The sequence below is a fragment of the Pelodiscus sinensis genome, chromosome 3, assembly GCF_049634645.1.
Source record: "Pelodiscus sinensis isolate JC-2024 chromosome 3, ASM4963464v1, whole genome shotgun sequence".
NCBI classification, from domain to species: Eukaryota; Metazoa; Chordata; order Testudines; family Trionychidae; genus Pelodiscus; species Pelodiscus sinensis.
In genome coordinates this window covers 51,715,484-51,735,167 of record NC_134713.1, presented here as the reverse complement: position 1 = coordinate 51,735,167, position 19,684 = coordinate 51,715,484, and the positions used below count along the sequence as shown (strand labels likewise).

General features: G+C 43.6%; 2 protein-coding genes across 3 annotated transcripts in view; one reads left to right on the top strand and one right to left on the bottom strand.

Annotated features, from left to right (window-relative positions):
* The window catches only part of COL9A1 (collagen type IX alpha 1 chain), a 109,458-nt gene extending 101,052 nt beyond the window's left edge, over positions 1-8,406 (top strand). For both annotated transcript variants that reach the window (XM_006127230.4, XM_075923706.1), the window contains 2 exons: positions 5,373-5,450; positions 7,165-8,406. In XM_006127230.4, the coding sequence (XP_006127292.1) occupies positions 5,373-5,450; positions 7,165-7,349 (263 nt within the window). In that variant the 3' untranslated portion in view covers positions 7,350-8,406. The remainder of the gene's footprint in view (positions 1-5,372; positions 5,451-7,164) is intronic.
* Positions 1-19,684, bottom strand: part of COL19A1 (collagen type XIX alpha 1 chain) — a 372,523-nt gene that overhangs the window by 6,414 nt on the left and 346,425 nt on the right. The gene's annotated exons all lie outside the window — the stretch shown is intronic.

The window sequence follows — 19,684 nt, the reverse complement described above, 5'->3', positions numbered from 1 at the left end:
ACAATTATAAAATAAATAAAAAAGTTTAAGCCCAAACAACAAATAAAAAACAGAATGTAGAAAAAATAACGTCCTATCATGACTTGTTTCCATGTTACCCTCTGGTAAATTTGTGGGTGCATATCTAAATACCTCTGTAGTTGTATATTTTCTGTCCAATGCAAGAGTTTTTATGGTGAAGCATGTATTTTAGGCTGTGAAATAGCCATCACCTGAAATTGTTTACCTTTGGTTATAATTGTTCTTGGACCAATCCTTACAAAAAGGTTTCTTTGCACGTAATGGTTAGATAATTTTCCTACACTCTTGAATACAAGAGATTTAGAGTAGTAAAGTAAGATAAGTACAGAAAAATGTATAGCAAGGGTGCCATTTATGGTGGAATAGAGAGACAGTAGACCACCCCTACAAGTTGGAATCCCTGGATTTCATATTTGATGTCTGCTTAAAACCCATGTTCTGACTCCAGAGGCAGTGCTTAAATGCAAAGAGTTTGAGCTGCTTGAGTACGAATGAGTGTTGTGATGCATAGATCTGCGTTTGGATCACTACTGTTAAACTTCTCATAAATGTTCTTGAAAAAGGGGGAAACAGTGACTAATCCAAAGCAGACGACAAGGAATTACAAAGGGATCTCACAGAACTGGGTGATTGGGTAACTCGTGCAGATGGAATTCACTGTAGATAAGTGCAAATAATGCACATGGAAAAATGTAATCCTAACTATAGATACAAAAATGATGGGGGTGTAAAATAGCTGTTACCACCCAAGAAACAGATCTTAGAATCCTTGTGGATAGTTCCCTGAAAACATCTGTTCAATGTGGAGTGGCAGTCTGAAAACTGAAAAGCTAACAGAATATTGGGAATCATTATGAAAGAAATAGATAATAACACAAAATACCAGATTGCCGCTATATAAAATCATGGTATACCCACATCTTGAATACTGTATGCAGATCTAGTCACCCCATCGAAAAAAAGATATATTGTAGTTGGAAAAAGTACAGAAAAGGCAATAGAAATGTGTAGGGGGTAAGGAACAGTTTCCATATAAGGAGAGATTAACAATATGGGAATTTTTTTAACTTGCAAAAGAAATAACTAACGGGGTGGTGGTGAATATGTTAGGGTATGTCTACACTACCCTGCTAGTTCGAACTAGCGGGGGTAATGTAGTCATCCGCAATTGCAAATGAAGCCCGGGATTTGAATTTCCCGGGCTTCATTTGCATGAAGCCGGCCGGCGCCATTTTTAAATGCCGGCTAGTTCGAACCCCGTGCCGCGCGGCTACACGAGGCACGGAGTAGCTAGTTCGGATTAGGCTTCTAATCCAAACTAGCTGTACTCCTCGTGGAATGAGGAGTACAGCTAGTTCGGATTAGGAAGCCTAATCCGAACTAGCTACTCCGTGCTGCATGTAGCCACGTGGCACGGGGTTCGAACTAGCCGGCATTTAAAAATGGCGCCGGCTGGCTTCATGCAAATGAAGCCCAGGAAATTCAAATCCCGGGCTTCATTTGCAATTGCGGATGACTACATTACCCCCGCTAGTTTGAACTAGCGGGGTAGTGTAGACATACCCTTAGAGATCTAGATAATCATGAATGGTGGGGACAACTAGAATAAGGAAATGCTATTAATTCCTTCACTAAGGGTGTGTCTAGACTACAGGGTTTTGTTGACAAAACTATATCTGCGTCTACACTACCGCCGAGTTCTGTTGACAGTAAGGAATTAGATACAGTGCTCCTGTGAGCTAGCTGCTAAGCTGTCTGCCAAAAAAAAAAAAAAAAAGTTGAGTTTTCCAGTGCTTAGTAGCCCTTAAATAGAAATAATGTGTGTGTGTGTGTGGGAGGGTGGATGGGATAGGTTCTGCCCCCCCATTTGATGCTTTGCTTGTACTGAGCATACTCAGTAACACTGCTGAAGCCTCTGTCCTTAGTTCACCCTCTCTATGCTCTCATTCCTCCCCCCCCTCACATCGTGGCATGCACAGGTCACCTCTCTACCCCCACCAAAATCTGAAATGATGCCCCCGAGCTTCAGCAGAGGCTTCATCCCAAACAACTGGAGTCATAGGAGTATTTGGATGTTGCTTGTTCTGGGGAGTTGTCTGAGACATTTCAGGCTGTATCTGCTTTGGCACCTAGACACCGAGACAACAGTGCCTCAAAAAAAAAAAAAAATATCCAACAGCAGCAGAGTGCTTCTGATCTTGCTAGTTTAGGTTTGGAAGATGGAAAGAGGTTTTTAAGTGGCACCAAGAAAAAAAACTATTCTGCAGAAAAATAACATGCTGCTGTTGATCTGAACAAAATACAAAGTACAGCTCTGAATGTGATAATCCCTGCCTTCTGGCATTCTTTTATTAATACAGGGCAAAAGGATACATGGTGTTCTGCAACAGGCAGACTGTGCCAAGCAAATAGCAAGTCCCTGCTCTGAAAATAAGTGTTACCACCTGAACGCACAGTCGTGACAGAGAGTTTATAGAGTCATACAAAGATGCGGTTCTGAATGCAGTGGAAAAAGTGAACATTGGAAAGTATTTGCAGAGAAATGAACCCATGGGACTAGAAGAGGTCAGCTAGGGAGAGAGCCAAGAGAGAAAAGAAATGAGGTCTATGCAGGGTCACCAAGTACTACAGAGCCAAAGGAGCGCACGCTAAAAGGCTAGTACAAAAGTCGAAAGCACAATGCAAGAAAATCTGGGAAGAGAGTATGTGAGCAGTGATCAGTTGTGGCAAGGGTGAAAAAGATTGGGTCTGAGGAGGGAGGTCTGTAGTGAAAGCAACTTTGATGGAATGCAGGCAGCTAGAAGTGGAAATTCAATTGAAAGCCACATTGAAGTAGGTCAGATAGAAAATGGGAAGAAAAGAGTCAGAGGGTGCAGCTGCAAATGATAAAATCAAGGATTTTAGTGCAAAGAGAAAGGATGTGTGTCTATAACTAGTAGTAGACTCCATTCCAAAGTTTTCTGTAGTTAGAAGTACTAATATAGGGTATGTCTACACTACCCTCCTAGTTCGAACTAGGAGGGTAATGTAGGCATACCGCACTTGCAAATGAAGCCCGGGATTTGAATTTCCCGGGCTTCATTTGCATAAGCGGGGAGCCGCCATTTTTAAAACCCCGCTGGTTCGAACCCCGTGCAGCGCGGCTACACGGGGCTCGAACTAGGTAGTTCGGACTAGGATTCGTTCCACGAGGTGTACCGGTAGTTCGGAATAGGAAGCCTAGTCCGAACTACCTAGTTCGAGCCCCGTGTAGCCGCGCTGCACGGGGTTCGAACCAGCGGGGTTTTAAAAATGGCGGCTCCCCGCTTATGCAAATGAAGCCCGGGAAATTCAAATCCCGGGCTTCATTTGCAAGTGCGGTATGCCTACATTACCCTCCTAGTTCGAACTAGGGGGGTAGTGTAGACATACCCATATATATTTAATGTAACTTAACATCAAGTCTGCCTGAGGTTGTAATTACAAGGACAGAATTAATCTTCAGGCAGACTGGCCAGCTGTAATCTCTAAAATCTCTAAAATTTAGAGATAGCAGAATCCTTCTTAGGTACTCCTTCATCTTCCTCAATGGCTATTCCAACACATGAGAGAGCTGGACAGCGCAAATGACAACCCACGAAGTTTCTGCCGTTCCATTCCTAAACAAGGTCAGACTCACAATACTGGATGCAGCACATTAGGATCATGAAAAGGAACGAAACTACTGTAGTTTTTAGTCTTAATGGTCTCAAACATTATTAGGTGCATATTTAAAGGGTTAAACTTCCATCTTTGTATTTGCTGTGGAACACCAAAGGGATTGCTTGCATAGCTCTCTTCAAAAGAGGATGCAAGAATTGACAGTGACTCTACATGGGGTGAACAGCATTGAATCCAGATGGTCAAATAGCAAAGATTTTAAAGCTCCCACATCTTTCTAAGGGACTTCATCCTCTTCTTTATTCCGAGCAGTGTATGAAACAGATTTTGAAGGAAGGCTGTGACTCTACAAAAGGAAAATCTAATTGAGCTTCCTTCTTTTCTACAGTACCTAACCCTAATGTCTAAACTATCATAATTGTAATGTTTTAATGTCAAGAGAAGAGACATCTCCTTTTCTGTATTCCTTATTCTTTCAGCTGCCTAAACCCAGTTGGGATGCCACAGAACATTTAGTAAGAATTGGCTTCTTTTTCTTCTGTCCTGCCATATCCTGTAAAGACATGACATCCAATGCAGCCATGCACAAACTCAGGCCACATCTACACTTACTCATGCACTGATGTTCTGGAGGTTTTTCGCCTTCCTCTGTAGCATTGGGCACAGATCACAGCTGAAGGACTCTCTGCATGTTGGGGCCTTCAAAGTATTGGAAGGCTTCAATATCTGAGACATAGGTGAGAGGATTATTCTAAGAGGGGTGGGTGAGATTCTGTGGCCTGCACTGTGCAGAGGGTCAGACTAGATGATCATAATGGTCCCTTCTGACCTTAAAGTCTATGAGTCTATGAGGTCGATCTTCTGACGTTTGATTTATCGGGTCTAGTAAGGACCCATGAAATCAAATTTTGAGGGCATCCCTGGGGACACTGGTATTCCTACTCTTTGCAAGGAGTAAAGGAAGTCAATGGGAACACTTGTCCTATCGACCTCCCACTGTGTAGACAGTGCCAAAGTTCAAATTAAGGTATGTCGACTCCAGCTATGCAATTAATGTTGCTGGAGTTGGGTATCTTAATTCAAACTTATCCCTTAAGCTCCTGAGAACTATTGTACTTTGTAGCCCACCTCATGTAGCTTAAAAAAGTTCCTTCACTGACTATTTCAGATTTTCCCTCCAAAATTCCTTGCCTGTTTCATCCTTCATGTTTTGTTTGTGACTAGATATTTTAAGCTATGTGAAACATAGTATAACCCAATTGCCATTGCCATCATAGGTGGAAATGCTTTTTTCCCCCTTTTTCCCTTAAATGCAACTCCTTTGCATAGATATTATACCGAATCCACATTGACTTTTTACAAGTATGTAATTCATTGTTTGCAGTGTTGTTGTAGTCAAGTTGGTCTCATTGATATTAGACAAGCTGGGTGAAGTAAGGTCTTGATTTGGACCATCAACTGTAGGTGAAAGCAACCCATTTTCGAGCTACACAGAGCTGAGGAAGAGCTTTGTGTAGCTTGGAAGCTTGTCACATTATTTCCTGGTGAAAGAAAGTCAGATCATCACTCTGGCATGCTTGCTCTGCACCTCACCACATGCGTCTTCTATTAAACTCCCCTTCTCATAGAGTCTGTTTTCCTGATGGTTAATTGTCTTGAGGTAGAAAAAAACTTTGCACATCTGTGAATGACATTTCACTAATTTGCCTCAGGTGAAGCTGGTGAAAAGGGAGAGAGAGGATTTCCAGGCAGAGGACCCAAAGGCTTACCTGGAATAACAGGTCTTCCAGGTAAATATTCAGGGGTATGTGGAGGTAATAAGAGGAATATATAAGAAGGGAGCTGGGGAAAAGGGAGGAATTGACATTATTTAAAAAAAAAAGTCCAGTAATTTGTTAAGGAATCAGTTGCATGCCAGTGTTTTTATTTATATACACTGTCATGAATAAGAACTATCATGTTCATAGTAAGAAAAATAGGCCTGGGCCTGATCCTATTATCATCTAAGTAATGACAAAACTCCCATTGATTTCCATGGGATTAGGACTGGGACCAGCATGTGTAAACCAAAAACAACACATATGCAGTTCCTCTAATAACAACCATAGACACACACACAAAACCCCAACAACAACAAAACCCTAAACCCCCCAATTCATCAGTAATAGTGGAGAATTTAAAGAATCTGTTTATAATTATTTTTTTGTGAGGAGACAGCAGTTCAAATTACAGTCCCCTATTTTCGTTATTTGCCATATTGCATCACAGAATTTCAGAATCCAGATTCTTGCTCATGAATGTAACACAACTGCCCTCAAGTGGTTAAGTGAAGAGGTATATTCATTTTCAATATAACAAGTTCTCTCTACAACACACTTCTGTGTGTATGTATGGCTATAAGCTACCGAATGTCCTTTTCTGTGTAACAAGGACAATGGTTTCACTTATTAACAAACACAGATGTTTTGAGATCTATAAAGCTCTCAATTTATGTGTGTGTGCCACTAGAAGAAACTTACAGAAATTGCTTATTATGTTATCCATTCATTGACAATGTAAAGAGAAATACATAAAAATACACCTTACTGCTTAAGAGAGCAGCTCTCTATGGCTACGTCTTCACTGGCATGATTTTCTGAAAATGCTTTTAACGGAAAAGTTTTCCATTAAAAGCATTTTCGGAAAAGCGTGTCTAGATTGGCAGGATGCTTTTCCGCAAAAGCACTTTTTGCGTAAAAGTGTCTGTGGCCAATCTAGACGCAGTTTTCTGCAAAAAAGCCCCGATCGCCATTTTCGCGATCGGGGCTTTTTTGCGGAAAACAGTAATGTGCTGTCTACAGTGGCCCTTTTGCAAAAAAGTCTTTCGGAAAAAGACTTTTGCCCAAACGGGAGCAGCATAGTATTTCCGGAAAAGCACTGACAATCTTACATGAGATCGTCAGTGCTTTTCCGGAAATTCAAGCAGCCAGTGTAGACAGCTGGCAAGTTTTTCCGGAAAAGCTGCTGATTTTCCGGAAGAACTTGCCAGTCTAGACACAGCCTATGTGTATTAAAAGTCATATTTTTCTGGAGGACAGAAATACATTTTTAGTGCTTTTTATTTCTGTTAGCCCTAGAGTACTAATAGCCTAGATTCTATCCTTGTGCATCATCAACGGAATTGTATACTAGGTTCTAATAATTCATACTGCAACACAACTGAGGGGATTAAAATAGCACAGAAGTAACTGCAGGGAGAATTTGGCCTCTGGACACTTTGTCTGGGTTCTCACAGACTACCCGTGATAAACTCAGATTGAATTTGGAGAGACGGTTGATAAAGAAACATCTTTTAATTTGTAAAAGGAAAACATGTTATATGGAACTCACAGACAGTAAACACTGAACCCCCTACAGCCATTTTCACTGTCTCTTTTAAACAGAAAGCCAAACTTTAAATAAAACGATTTTCATTTTATATCTACCATGTAGTGCTTCCATTTACATGTATGTCCCTTCTCCCAGGTGAACCTGGCAGACCCAGCTATGGAAGAGAAGGACATGATGGTGAACGAGGCCCACCAGGAGTGGCTGGTCAGCCTGGAGTACCTGGTCCTCCAGGTCCTGCTGGTCCTCCAGGATATTGTGAGCCATCATCTTGCACAGTGCAAGCTGGACAGACAGCTGGTAAGAACGTGAAAGGGCCATGAATGTGCAATGCAAGTGCTGTGAACTGTTAGTATCAGTTTACTCTCTGCACATATAGCTAACAAGAAAAAAAATGGAGACAAAACCTACCAAACAAAGAGAAGAAACCTAGCATCCAAGGCTTCAATAGGACATACTTAACAAAAAGACAACCAAATTTAGGATGCTGGTGCTTAAAAAACTACACAGTCAAGACCCTTTGGCTTTCTTTTCCCCTTGGAGATAAAAAGGCAGTTGTCTTAAACCAATTTCTTTTTAAAATAAGCAAAGCCCTTTCCCAGTCACTTCTACCACTCTCCCTCCCCTCCTATGTGATATACAGGGATGTACTGTGTCTTAGGGCATGAACTAAATAAAAAGACAGAATGGTTTGTTTACTTCAGTTGTAGCAGTTACTTTTTTGGGGGATACACTTATAAAGTAAATTCCTTGGAGCTGAAATGAACTTATTTAATCATCTAAGCTACATTCATCTCATGATATGTATGTGTGGTACGATGTATACTAAATCTGTCTCCAAAAACTGTGATTTAAATTGTACAAACATGACTGCCAGACCCTTCCTGTAAGAATATGTCACACTCAATACTTTGTATGTTGTAAATCTCTGTAAATGTGTGATCACTGGGTTATTATGAGTACATCATGTACAATAACCTCTATTCATAATGCTGGGTTTCTTTTTTTGTCTCCTATTTGTGTTAAGTCCCTGATTTTATATGAAGCCTGCTCCATCTCAGGTCCTTCTATGTGAAATCAAAATAAGAAGGCAACAAGCCACTGTGAAGGGAATTTTAATAACCAGAAATAAATGAATTTGAGATTATTTATTTTAAAGGTCTAAAGTGACATCTCTGGTTGTACAAAACGAAGAAATAAATGATGTTTCTTAACCCCTTGCACGTTTTGAATGAATGATCATATACATTACAGTTAAAAGAAATAGTTCAGGTAGAGTCTGTCCCATAGCAACATCACTGTTTTCCTTTTTTATTACAACTCCATTGCTAGAGAAAAATGTGCAATGTGGATATTTTTGTTTCTCTCTACTGTGTAAATTAAAGTTTGTGCGTTTTTGAATATATATCTTCTCTAAAGTGTCCTCTCTCAAGATAGAAATAAAACTGTCCTGATTTAATGTTTTTCCCCTCTTGCCATTAGTTTTCAAATGATTTTAAAATTTGACACCAGTATACAGATACCATAAATATTAATGTCTTCCACTTCTTCTTTTTTTTTTTTTTTTTTTTTTTTTTTGCTTATGCTTAATTCTTCACATGCAAATAAAAATGGGGGCGGGAGGAAATTAGTCAGCTAAACTATTGACCAGAAAATACAAACAAGATCAATGTGTGTGGAAGTGGAGGAATCTGGAAATAAAATGTGCTTGAAACAGTTTCACTTGATGAGACTGTGCATTAAAGCTCAATGCATTTCTGAGTAATTCCTCTGAGGGGCAGTAATGGAATTAATAATTAGCAGAACAATGGCAATCTTCTCTCCTTCTCTTCCTCCAAGAAAATCAGTTCCTTCTTGTTTCAGGCACATACCAAGAGGATGTAATAGCAGATCCAGCAAAGTACTGAAGCATGTGCTTAACTTGAAATGTACAGGCTGGCCTCAGTATAAGTCCAAGATACATTCCAAAAAACTTGGACTTATAGCAAAACAACTTAAAGAGGGGAATTTTTCCCCCAAGGCTGACTTCCATTATTGCAGATTCCATTTTCCTGGAATCAGCCGCTGATCAGTTTCAGCAGCAGCTGACTTGGGACACCTGGGGTAGAGCAGCTGGGGTGCTGCCAGGTTGAAACTGACCAGCAGCGGCTGAATCGGACACGCCAGGGGCAGAGCAGCTGGAGTGCTGCTGGGTTGGTCTGGTAGCGCCGACCCTTGGCACGGTGGGACCAACCCGGCAGCCCCTCAGCTGTTCTACCGCAGGTGTCCTGATTCAGCCGCTGCTGAAACTGACCAGCGGCAAGAAAAGCCTGGTCTGCTGGGGGGGGGGGGTGCACTAGCTGCGCCCCCCCTCCCCCAGCAGACCAGGGAGACGTGGAGCGGCTTTTCTTGCCGCGGAGGACGCGGGCAGCGGGACCGTGGCGCGTCTCGGCGGTCCCACCGCCCGCGTCCTCCGCGGCGAGAAAAGCCGCTCCGCATCTCCCTGGTCTGCTGGGGGAGGGGGTGCTAGCTCCGTGTCTCCCTGGTCTGCTGGGGGGAAGCACCCCCCGTGCCGCCGGAGGCGGCGACCATGGGGGAGGCACCCCGCACTAGCTGCGCCCCCCCCCGTTCGTAACTAGGGATCCGACTTAAGTCGGATAGATGTAACCTGGGGACTGCCTGTAGTCCAAAATAGCATGTCCACATTGAAAGGACCCTGTCTCGGACTTAAGAGCCCCAGGAAAAACTCTGGGGAGAGCATCAGGAGGGCGGATACTTCCTGTGGCTTTTTGGTCCAGAAAGCTGCAGAATGCCAGCTTAGAGGGGCTCCTATTGATGGCTGTGTATCACAAGTCATTCATCCGCTGCTTCTCCCGTCATGGGATAGAAAAGGGACTCAGTGGGCATGTGCCTTCTTGTGCTCTGGTTGCCTGTGCCAATGCCACAGCACTGACACCACAGAGCAAGAGCAGCTGCAAAACCATGCCAGGCTCATACGTTTTGAGATGTGCTTCATAGTGAAGTACTTCCGAACTGCCCACATACTGCTCCAGTGGGACCAGGACAAGGCCGAGGAGGATGAACCCCAGCATGGCCCACAGGCCCTGCTCACCAGGTCCTGGCACTCCTGCTGCTGTGCACACCCCTTAAGCCCCTGGCCACAGTTCAACGCCACTTCTGGAGGAGGGAGATGAGCTCGGACTGGTGGGGCCACATTGTCATGCAGAGACGGGATGATCAGCAGTGTCTGCAGAACTTCTGCATATGCCAGGGCCACCTTCCTTGTGCTCTGTGAGTGGCTCAACCCTGCCCTCAGGTGACTGGACACCTGCATGATATCCGCCATCCCTGTGCAGAAGCACATGGCCATCTCCCTGTGGAAGCTCACTACACCAGACAGCTACCCGTCAGGAACCAGTTCAGTATGGGGAAATTCGCAGTTGGGACTATGCTCATGCAGGTAGCCATGTTCATCAACCACGTGCTGCTACGGAGGGTTGTCACTCTGGGCAACTTGGACAGCATTGTTGACAGCTTTGCTGCCATGGGTTTCCCCAACTGTGGAAGGGAGGGGAGCGGAAGGACCATAGATGCTATGCACATCCCCATGCTGGTCCCCAACCACCGTGCTTCAGATTTCATCAATAGGAAGGGGTACTTCTCCACGGTGCTGCAGGCCCTCATAGGTCACAAGGGATACTTCATTGACATCAGCACTGGATGGTCGGAGAAGGTGCACGACGCCCGCATCTTTTGGAACTCATGCCTCTTGTGAAAGATGCATGCCGGCACTTTTTTCCCCTAGATTGAACCATCAGAGTTGGAGAGATGGAAATGCCCATCATGATCCTGGGTGACTCAGCCTATCCCTTGCCCCCCTGCTTCATGGGGTCCTACCTGGGCAACCTGGACCCCACCAAGGAGCAGTCTAATACCAGGGTGAGCAGGTGCCAAATGGGGGTAGACTGTGAATTTGGGCATTTAAAGGGGAGGTTCAGGAGTCTCCTCACCTATCTGGACCTCAGCAAGTGAAACATCCCCTTTGTGGTGGTGGCCTGTTGTGTGTTTTACAACCTGTGTGAGAACAAGTGGGAGACTTTTCTGCTGGGGGGGGGGAAGGGGCTGAATGGCTGGCCAGGGAGTTTGAGCAGTGAGATACCAGTGCCATCAGGACAGCACATCAAGGGGCTATTCTCATCAGAGAGACCTTGAAGGACAGTTTGATGCAAGGACAGTTTGGAGACTCTCCCCTGTGCCTCTTCACAAGTGGCCCTTGCATTCCCTGTGTGCCTTTCATCCCCCACCCCACCCTTTCCCTGTCCTTTCTTCCCACCTTCCCCTGCAGACCAAACAATGAAGACACTGTTTTTGAAAAAACAGGAATCTTTATTCGGGGGGGACATACAACAGGGTAAAGAACCTGGAATACGGAAGGGGAGAGGTTCAGGGCTGGGGCTGGGACTGGCGCCTGCCTCCAGGTGGTCTGGAGGCTCTGGCTGCCCTAAGGGCCCCAACATTCTGAGATCTGGGGCCCTGGCAGCCCCTTGGTATTCTTGGAGAGGAAACCATCAGGTGGCCAGGTGGGTGGCTGGTGGCCTGTTCCATGAATGATGCCATGTGCTCCATCACTGAGGTGAGGTCATGCTGCTGTGCTAGCTCTTTCCACATAGCCTTCCTCTCCTCCTGGGGAGTCTGGTGCTCCTCCCAGTCAGTGGCCCGCTCCTGACACTTTGCCTCGAGTCCCTGGATGAGGGACTGCAAGCAGACCATCTGCTCCTTCATGAGCTCCTCCTGGGTGCTTTTCTGCCTGCAGATCCTGTTCAGTTGGGTAGATGGGGTGGGAGGTAGGGGATGTGCCACGCTCGCAGCTGTCCCAGCTGTGAAGAAAAGTTAGAAGGGCAGTCATCACAGGAGACACTATGTATGAAGCCTGCCTCTAATCTCTGAGCTGACACTGAAGATCTCGGTTCAGATGATGGCGATGAAATTCAAGCAAGGCCATATGTTGCCTAGAAAGTAGGAATTTCCTGCAGGGCACAGATGTCCCAGGGGAGCATCAGAACACCCATGGCCTGGGGACAAGCAGGCATGGAGGGAGGGAAAGGGGTGGCTTGGCTTCCTTTTGCGTCCCATACATTCCAGGTCCAGCACTCGCAGCATCTCACAGAGAGAACTTCTATCGCTGCCCACTAGAGGAGGGTGGTGTTGGGGGAGGTGTGTATGAGCAGCAGACACTGCTTGCTGGAGAGAGTGCTAAAGGGTTCCCCCTCCTGTTCCTCCTCCCAGTGAGTTCCCATGCTCAATATCAGTTTGCTTTTGCATCACTGTGCTTGACTGAGAGCGGATGCTGACTGAGTGAGGGCACGACCCAGTGCCATGTGTGACACTTCTGTGTGGTTCCATGATCACAGACTACTTAGTGGTGGCTTGGTGTGGGAAGGTGTCCCACCTTGGAGGCCGGATTATGACAGACCTTTCCAGGAACCTTGTGAGAAGGATGAAGGGGTTCCCATGTGTGAGAGCCTTGGGGCTGAGTGCTCCAGACTGGCATTTCATGTGCACACACATGAACAAACTGTTGTGCGACCCTAGACTGAATAAGGAGCATGCATCCTCTTGCAGCCCATTGCCTGACCCTGCTTGTAGATAGGGAAAGGTAGAGAACTCACCTGAAGTGCATTCTCTAGGTTTGTCGGAAGCCTGGGGTGGGTAGAACTGTCTCCAAAGTGAGGGGCAGCTCCTGGCTTGCAGGGCATGGTTACCTGGCATTACTTGTAATGAGAAGCTTCTCCTCCTCCTCCTCCTCATCCTCTGCCATCCTGCCCTCCTGCAGACTGACATCTGGCATGTTTTGGCCAGACTTGATGATGACGGTGGGGAAGATGACAGGCCCTACCTCCCAGGATGGCATCCAGCTGTTCAAAGTAGTGGCAGTTGTGCAGTGCCTCTCCAGAGCATCCGGTCTGCTCCCTGGCCATGTGGTAGGCCTGGTGCAGCACTTGTATTTTCAGCCAACACTTCTTCCTGGTCTCTCACGCAGGGCTCACACAGCTAGCCACATGGGAGAAGCCTTTTTCCTCTTCCTGGGACTTTTAGAGCTCCATAGGAGGAGGAGAGCAGTAGAGATTCCTGGTGTGGCCAGAGTGGTCAGAACTGCAGCTGCGGGAGGCCTCCGGAGGCCAATTATTTTAATTAGCAGCACCAGAACATCCACACCACCGTTATTTCAAAATTACTATTTTGGAATTAGTGTTACTCATGATGAAAAACAGGAGTATAGAGTTTTAATTCTATGGCCTGTTATTTCAAAATAATGAGCTTGGTAATAGTGGCAAGGAGTTTGCAGATTCAGACTAACATGGCTACCCCTCTGAGCTTGGTAATGTGACACACCACTTAGAAATTTGACCAGGGTGGGTTATTTCAAAATAAGGTGCTAGTGTAGACCGGGGGTAGAAGTAGAGGATCTCTCTAGGTTTGGTGATGTGTTAGTAGAGCTTGGTGTTACAACAGCAGTTACAGGATATTTCTTTGGGAAGGAAATAAGGACAAAAGAAGAAATAAACAAAATTGGTTGATGGCCCCATGCAGGTTCACGAGTGGTAGTATTTATGAATATGTCTGTGCTTAGTGGTCCTGTGGCACCTTAGACACTAACCAAAATATATAAAATCATGTGCTATCATGATCTATCCATCTGGGGAAGTGGGGAAACAGACTGACAGAGCCAGACAAGTACTAGAAGTCAACTACTTCAAGACTGGCCCAACAAGGAAAAGAACAGAACATGACTGATCATCACCTACAATCCCCCACCTTAACCCCCGCCCCCCCCCCAGCTTATCATCAACAATCTACAACCTATCATGGAAAATGTTCCCTCACTATGACAGACCTTAGGAAATAGGCCAGTCCTTGCTCACAGAGAACCCTCCAACCTGAAGCAAATCCTTTCCAGCAGCCACACATCACACCTCAGATACAGTCTCCATTCTTCTGCAGCCATCAGCAATGATAGAGGCAGCCAGTGGCCTTAGCCCCACTGAAAACAATGGGCACCCATTCTGAGATGCTCTGAGATTTCTTCAGCCTCTGCTGAAGGAGAAACTTTAAGTTACGATGAATAATGGGAAAAGGTCACTTACTTCCAATGTTTGTTTTTAAATTACCCAATGCCCAAGAAGTATTCAAGCTTTGTGTATCTGCCACTCTTGTGTAGTCAGATCATGGATTAATTGTGAGCTTCTGCGACTAAAAGGTCTTCAGCATTTCTTAAAGAATCCATTAAAATCATTCTTAGAAATGTTCTTGTAAATATTCAGAACAATTAATTCAGTATCACTAAATGTAACTTTGGAGAGAATACACTTTATTTGAGATACGATATATCTAAACCGTTGTATCCCTGCTTTAAGAACAAAGCAATTCAACCTTAACTATAATTGAAGCACCACTGGCATTATCTATTACTAGTATTATTGGTATGACTTAGAGGATCCTACCAAGATCAGGGCAGAAGCACTGTAGGAGTAGTGAAGTAGGAGAGTTCCCTCTTCCAAATGCTTAGTGTCTAAATGGCCAAGATAGACAAAGTGAATTGCCCAAGGTCACAGTAGGATGGAGGCAGAGTTAAGGAGAGAAGCTGCGTTTCCTGCATTACAGCCAAGTGTGCTATTCACAATACCACATTGACTCTCAGCCAAAGTCCTCTATGTTGATACCCCCATAATGTGAGCCGTGCAGGATCTGCCCCAGGGAGTTAGATACTTTGGAAATACAGCTCAGCATTTTATGAAGGGAGAGAAGGGTTATTCAATAAGTAGATGTTGGCCTGTGTTTTCCACAGATATATGGACTTTAATTGAAAAACCCACATAATTTAGAGTAGGGTGCAATCCTGTGAGGTGCTGCATTGTTTCAATTTCCTGTAATTGCTTAGTTCCCCAAAGAATAGGGACTACGGTGAAGTCAACAATCTGAATACAAAGGTATAGTTTCATCAACAAATTTTTATTTCCACTGTATCAATGTAATAAAATGTGTAAAACTCTTACAAGTAAAGAGAAACGTGGAGACATACTGAAAACTGTTTCTCTACATGTAATAAAGTAACATCAAGAAGGATTGGAAGAAAAAGAAGCAAAACAAATCCAACTGCTTTTAAAAAAAATTATTACAGTCTTAAATGCCAAAAATTCCACAATAGAAATGAATGATGTAAGGTAGAAAACGTTACCATATATATATATATATATATATAAATAAATAAATAGAACTATTACAATAAACACATTAAACGTTTTGAGTTCAATTCAATGCAAACTTCAGTTAAATGGATAACATTTGATTTTGCAGCAGAATTTCTATTTTACAGTTGAACTGGGAGGTGAATTTCTAGTTTAAAAGGCAAAATACAACTGACTCGTAAATCCTCAGTACTATGAATTAGCCAAGTACATGGAACAAGGACATAGGTCTCACTGGTCAGAATATATATGGATGGCACCTATTTGTAATCTATGTGTATATACCATTCTTCCATAGTTAGGAATAATAAAATGTTCCATTCATTTAATAAGATGGGTGAAAACACCAAACATTTTTAAGGTGGTATGTGTGTAAAATTGATTTTAGTGGTGACATTATTCTGTCGAAGATCTGGCAAGTTAATCAATGGGATTTATAAATATTTTCAAAGAAAGATGTATCAAATATTTAAAACAAAAACAAAACTGTGGTTACAAATAGACAATTATATTAAAATATTAAAATTATATTAAAAAGATCAAGAAAACAAAATAGAAGTAGTGACATGGGTCACTGCTAAACAGAGTCTATAGCATGAACATTACCCGAAATAAATGGGAGTTCATTGACTTAACAAGGAAAGAGCAGAAATCCTGGCATCACCTGCCATTGATATTTATTTTAAATCTCTGCCAGAAGAGTATCAGTTAAGATGAATGGGTGTCATTAATCAAGGGTATGACTGCATCTCCATTAATGCTATAATCTGACAGCATAATGAGAAATAACACAGTTACCTATACTGCACTCCAGGATAAGTGTAGAATGAATCATAGAACCACAGAAGTTTAGGACTGGTATGGACCTAGAGGCAGGACTAGCTATCAAGGCCAGGACTAAGTAATGACTAAAGCATTCCTGACAGGTGTTTGTCAAACCTGTTCCTAAAACCACTAATGATGGAAATTCCACTTTATTCCAGTGCTTACCTACCCTGTTAGAAAATGTCTCCTAATGTCCAGCCTAAAAAATCCTTGCTGAAATTTAAGCCCATTGCTTCTTGTGTTATTCTAAGAGGTTAATAAAAATGTTTTAATCCTCCTTGTAATGGTCTTTTATGTACTTGAAACCTTTTAGCATGTCCCCTTTCCATTTTCTCCTTTCTAGACCGAATAAACCCATTTTTTCAGTCTTTCTTTATAGCTCATGCTTGCTAAACCTGTAATCATTTTTGTTGTTTTCTCTGGATTTTCTGTAATTTGTCCACATCATTCCTGAAATGTGGCACCCAGAATTGGAAACAATACTCTAGCTGAAGCTTTATCAACATGTGAAACAGCAGTAAAATGTTGCTTCATATTAAATACAAATGTAATACCTGCATGTGGTTAATCAATTTATGACACTCAGATAAGATTCAAGTAATATATCTAATTGATGTAGCACTTATTAGGTTTTCAGCTAAATAACCCAGCATATGAAATCACATCAAGATTCATAGATGGTTCTTCACTTTCAAGGCATTGGGCACATGATATTGCACACAGGTGCTCCTAGTCATTCTCTTTTCAAATACTTATCTAAAATACATTCAGTGTGAATGACTCACAAACAATTTTTCATTGCCATTTAAGAGTCACAATAATGTACCTGGACTTCAGCAAGGCTTTTGACATAGTCTCACATGACACTCTGTTAAGTAAGCTGGAGAAATGCAAACAACGAGTAACTATTAACAGAAAGATGTAAATTTGGAGGGAGGTCTCAAGTGCTGTTCCACAGGGATATGTTCTGGATCTGATATTCATTAACATCTTTATTAATGACTGGGATGTAGCTTCCTGATTAACTTTGCAGATGGCACAAAGTTGGGGGGAGGGGGAAAGGGACTGGCATTACTTCAGTGCATGGTGGGCAACCTGCAGGCAATGGGTCATCAGGTACGGCTGCCCACAGTTCCCATTGGCCAGGAATGGTGACCCACAGCCAATGGGAGCTGCAGGAGGCTGTATTTATAGGCACAAAGTACACAACTTGTCTGGTGGTCCACCAGCAGCTTACCCTGAGGAACTGCATGTGGTCTGTCACTACTGATTTAGAAGATAACGCTAACATTTAGAAGGATCCTGATAAATTAGAGAACTGGCTATAGCCAGCAAAGTAAAATTAAACAAAGACAAACATGAGATGCAACATTTAGGGAAGAAAAATCAAATGCACAAATACAGAATGGGGTAACTGGCTTGAAAGCAGCACTACTGAGAAGGATCTGAGAGTTGAGGTGGATCACAAGCTCTATATGACTACAGCAGGGGAACCAATAGGATTGCTGGGCACCTGACAATGTGCAGGGTGGCGGAAGGGCATCTCCACAAGCCTAGAAGGGATGGGGCCTCAGGTGGAAGAGGCAGGGTTAGTGGGGTCACATTTTTATATGGACGTTTTTTGGAGGGCTGGTTGGGGAAGGCTGGGGAAGGCTATAACTCCCCAAACAGCTATGTGTGGCCAATTCCACTCCCCACCACCTGACCCTATGGAAACCATGGCCCCAACCAAGCCTCCTACACCCTTCATGTACCCCAAGGACTCCTGTCACCTACCTATCCACCCGTTTCCTCTGGCCTCCCCTGAAACCTCCACCCTATCCAACATGCCCTGCTACCTGCTCTCTGCCCCCGACTGTGCTGTCTGGAGCACCAGTTTGGTGGCACTTGCAGCTGTGCTGCTCGCTGAAGTTGCTGCCATGCTGCTGAAGCATCGGGACTGGTGGCATGGCAATCATGCCATCCAGGCACTGGGAAGCTGAGGCTATGAAGGAAGGCAGAAGAGGAGGGGCAGGGGGCTAGTTGCCTCTGTTTGTCATGCTGCACAAGTGTTGCATGCTGGATGGAGTAATTGGGTGAAACCTTGATGTGATAACTGGATAGTTCAAGGAGATGGTGGATGCCACTGCATTTGGTATTATTAACTGACCATAGGTTCTTTTTCTTCCATTCTCTAAGTTAATGACCTTATTTTCAGCAATATGTTCTCTGTTGAAGTGCCATAGACAACAAATAGAAGGAAGAGAGACAATATGTACATTAGTTCTCTTCCTTGGCAAGGCCCTTTCTGCTCCCATTTTAATTATGTCATAATCCTGCACTTAAAAATGGATTTTTTCCAATTCTTTAATTTCAAAATAGTCATAGTAAGAAGAAAACCTTGTTGTGATTTGCATTTCTGTGAATTATCCTTAAAGACAGAAAACGGTACACAATAGGTTCAGTGAGCTTGCTGAGGCAGCTTTTATCTTGAGAAGAAAATTATTATTAATGGTCAAAATGCAGCCCAGAGCCTATTCTCACTCAATCCATTGCCTGTTCTCTTTTCCTCATGAGACAGTTGGACATTTTTATAAATTTTTCAGATGCAGGAATCTAAGAATAGGCAACTCTACAACCCGCTATTTAGGCAACTAACTAGATGATCTGATTATCTACCTGTAGCTCCCACTGAAGTCAATGGAGCCTCTGAAAAATCAGTCTACACTCAGATGTCTATAACACAAATTAGGGATGAAATTCTGGCTCTACTGAAATCAAACTCCCATTGATTTCAATGAAACCAGGATTTCAGCCTAGATAGAATCGTAGAATCATAGAATACTAGAATTGGAAGGGACCTGAGAGGTCATTAAGTCCAGTTCCCTGCCCTCATGACAGGACCAAGCACCATCTAGATCATGGGTTCCCAAACTGGGGGGCGTGAAGAACTTCGGGGGGGGGGGGGGGAAGGCCTGAGGCAACCCAGCCACCCCCACCCCCTATCAATCCCATCCCAAGTTTTGCTGCAATTTTTTTGGAAGGGGGCGTGATGCCAAAAAGTTCAGGAACCACTGATCTAGATCATCCCTGATAGATGTCTATCCAACCTGCTTTTAAATATCTACAGTGTTGGAGATTCCACAACCTCCCTAGGCAACTTATTCCAATGTTTAACCATCCTGACAATTGGGGTTTTCTCTAATGTCCAACCTAAACCTCCCTTGCTACAATTTAAGCCCACTGCTTCTTGTCCTATCATCAGAGGCTAAGGAGAACATTTTTTCTCTCTCCTCCTTGTAATACCCTTTTAGATAGCCAGTCTTAGGCACTTACCTTTGAAAACACTGGCCATTGTGAATAGCAAAATCTGAATTTACTTGTTTGTAGCTGAGGCTATGTCTACACTTAAACTGTTACAGCAGCACTGATGATGCTCTGATGCAGCTACACTAATGTAGATCTTCTGTGTAGACAGTTACTACAATGATAGGAGAGGTTTTGCCTTTCACTGAAGTTAATCAATCTGACTGGCGGTCAATTGTTCTGCCACTGAGCCTGGCCTTAATCATGCCTTTTATGCTTAATCAAGGAAAGGAGAGGCCACCTGTCTTTGAAGCTTATATTGT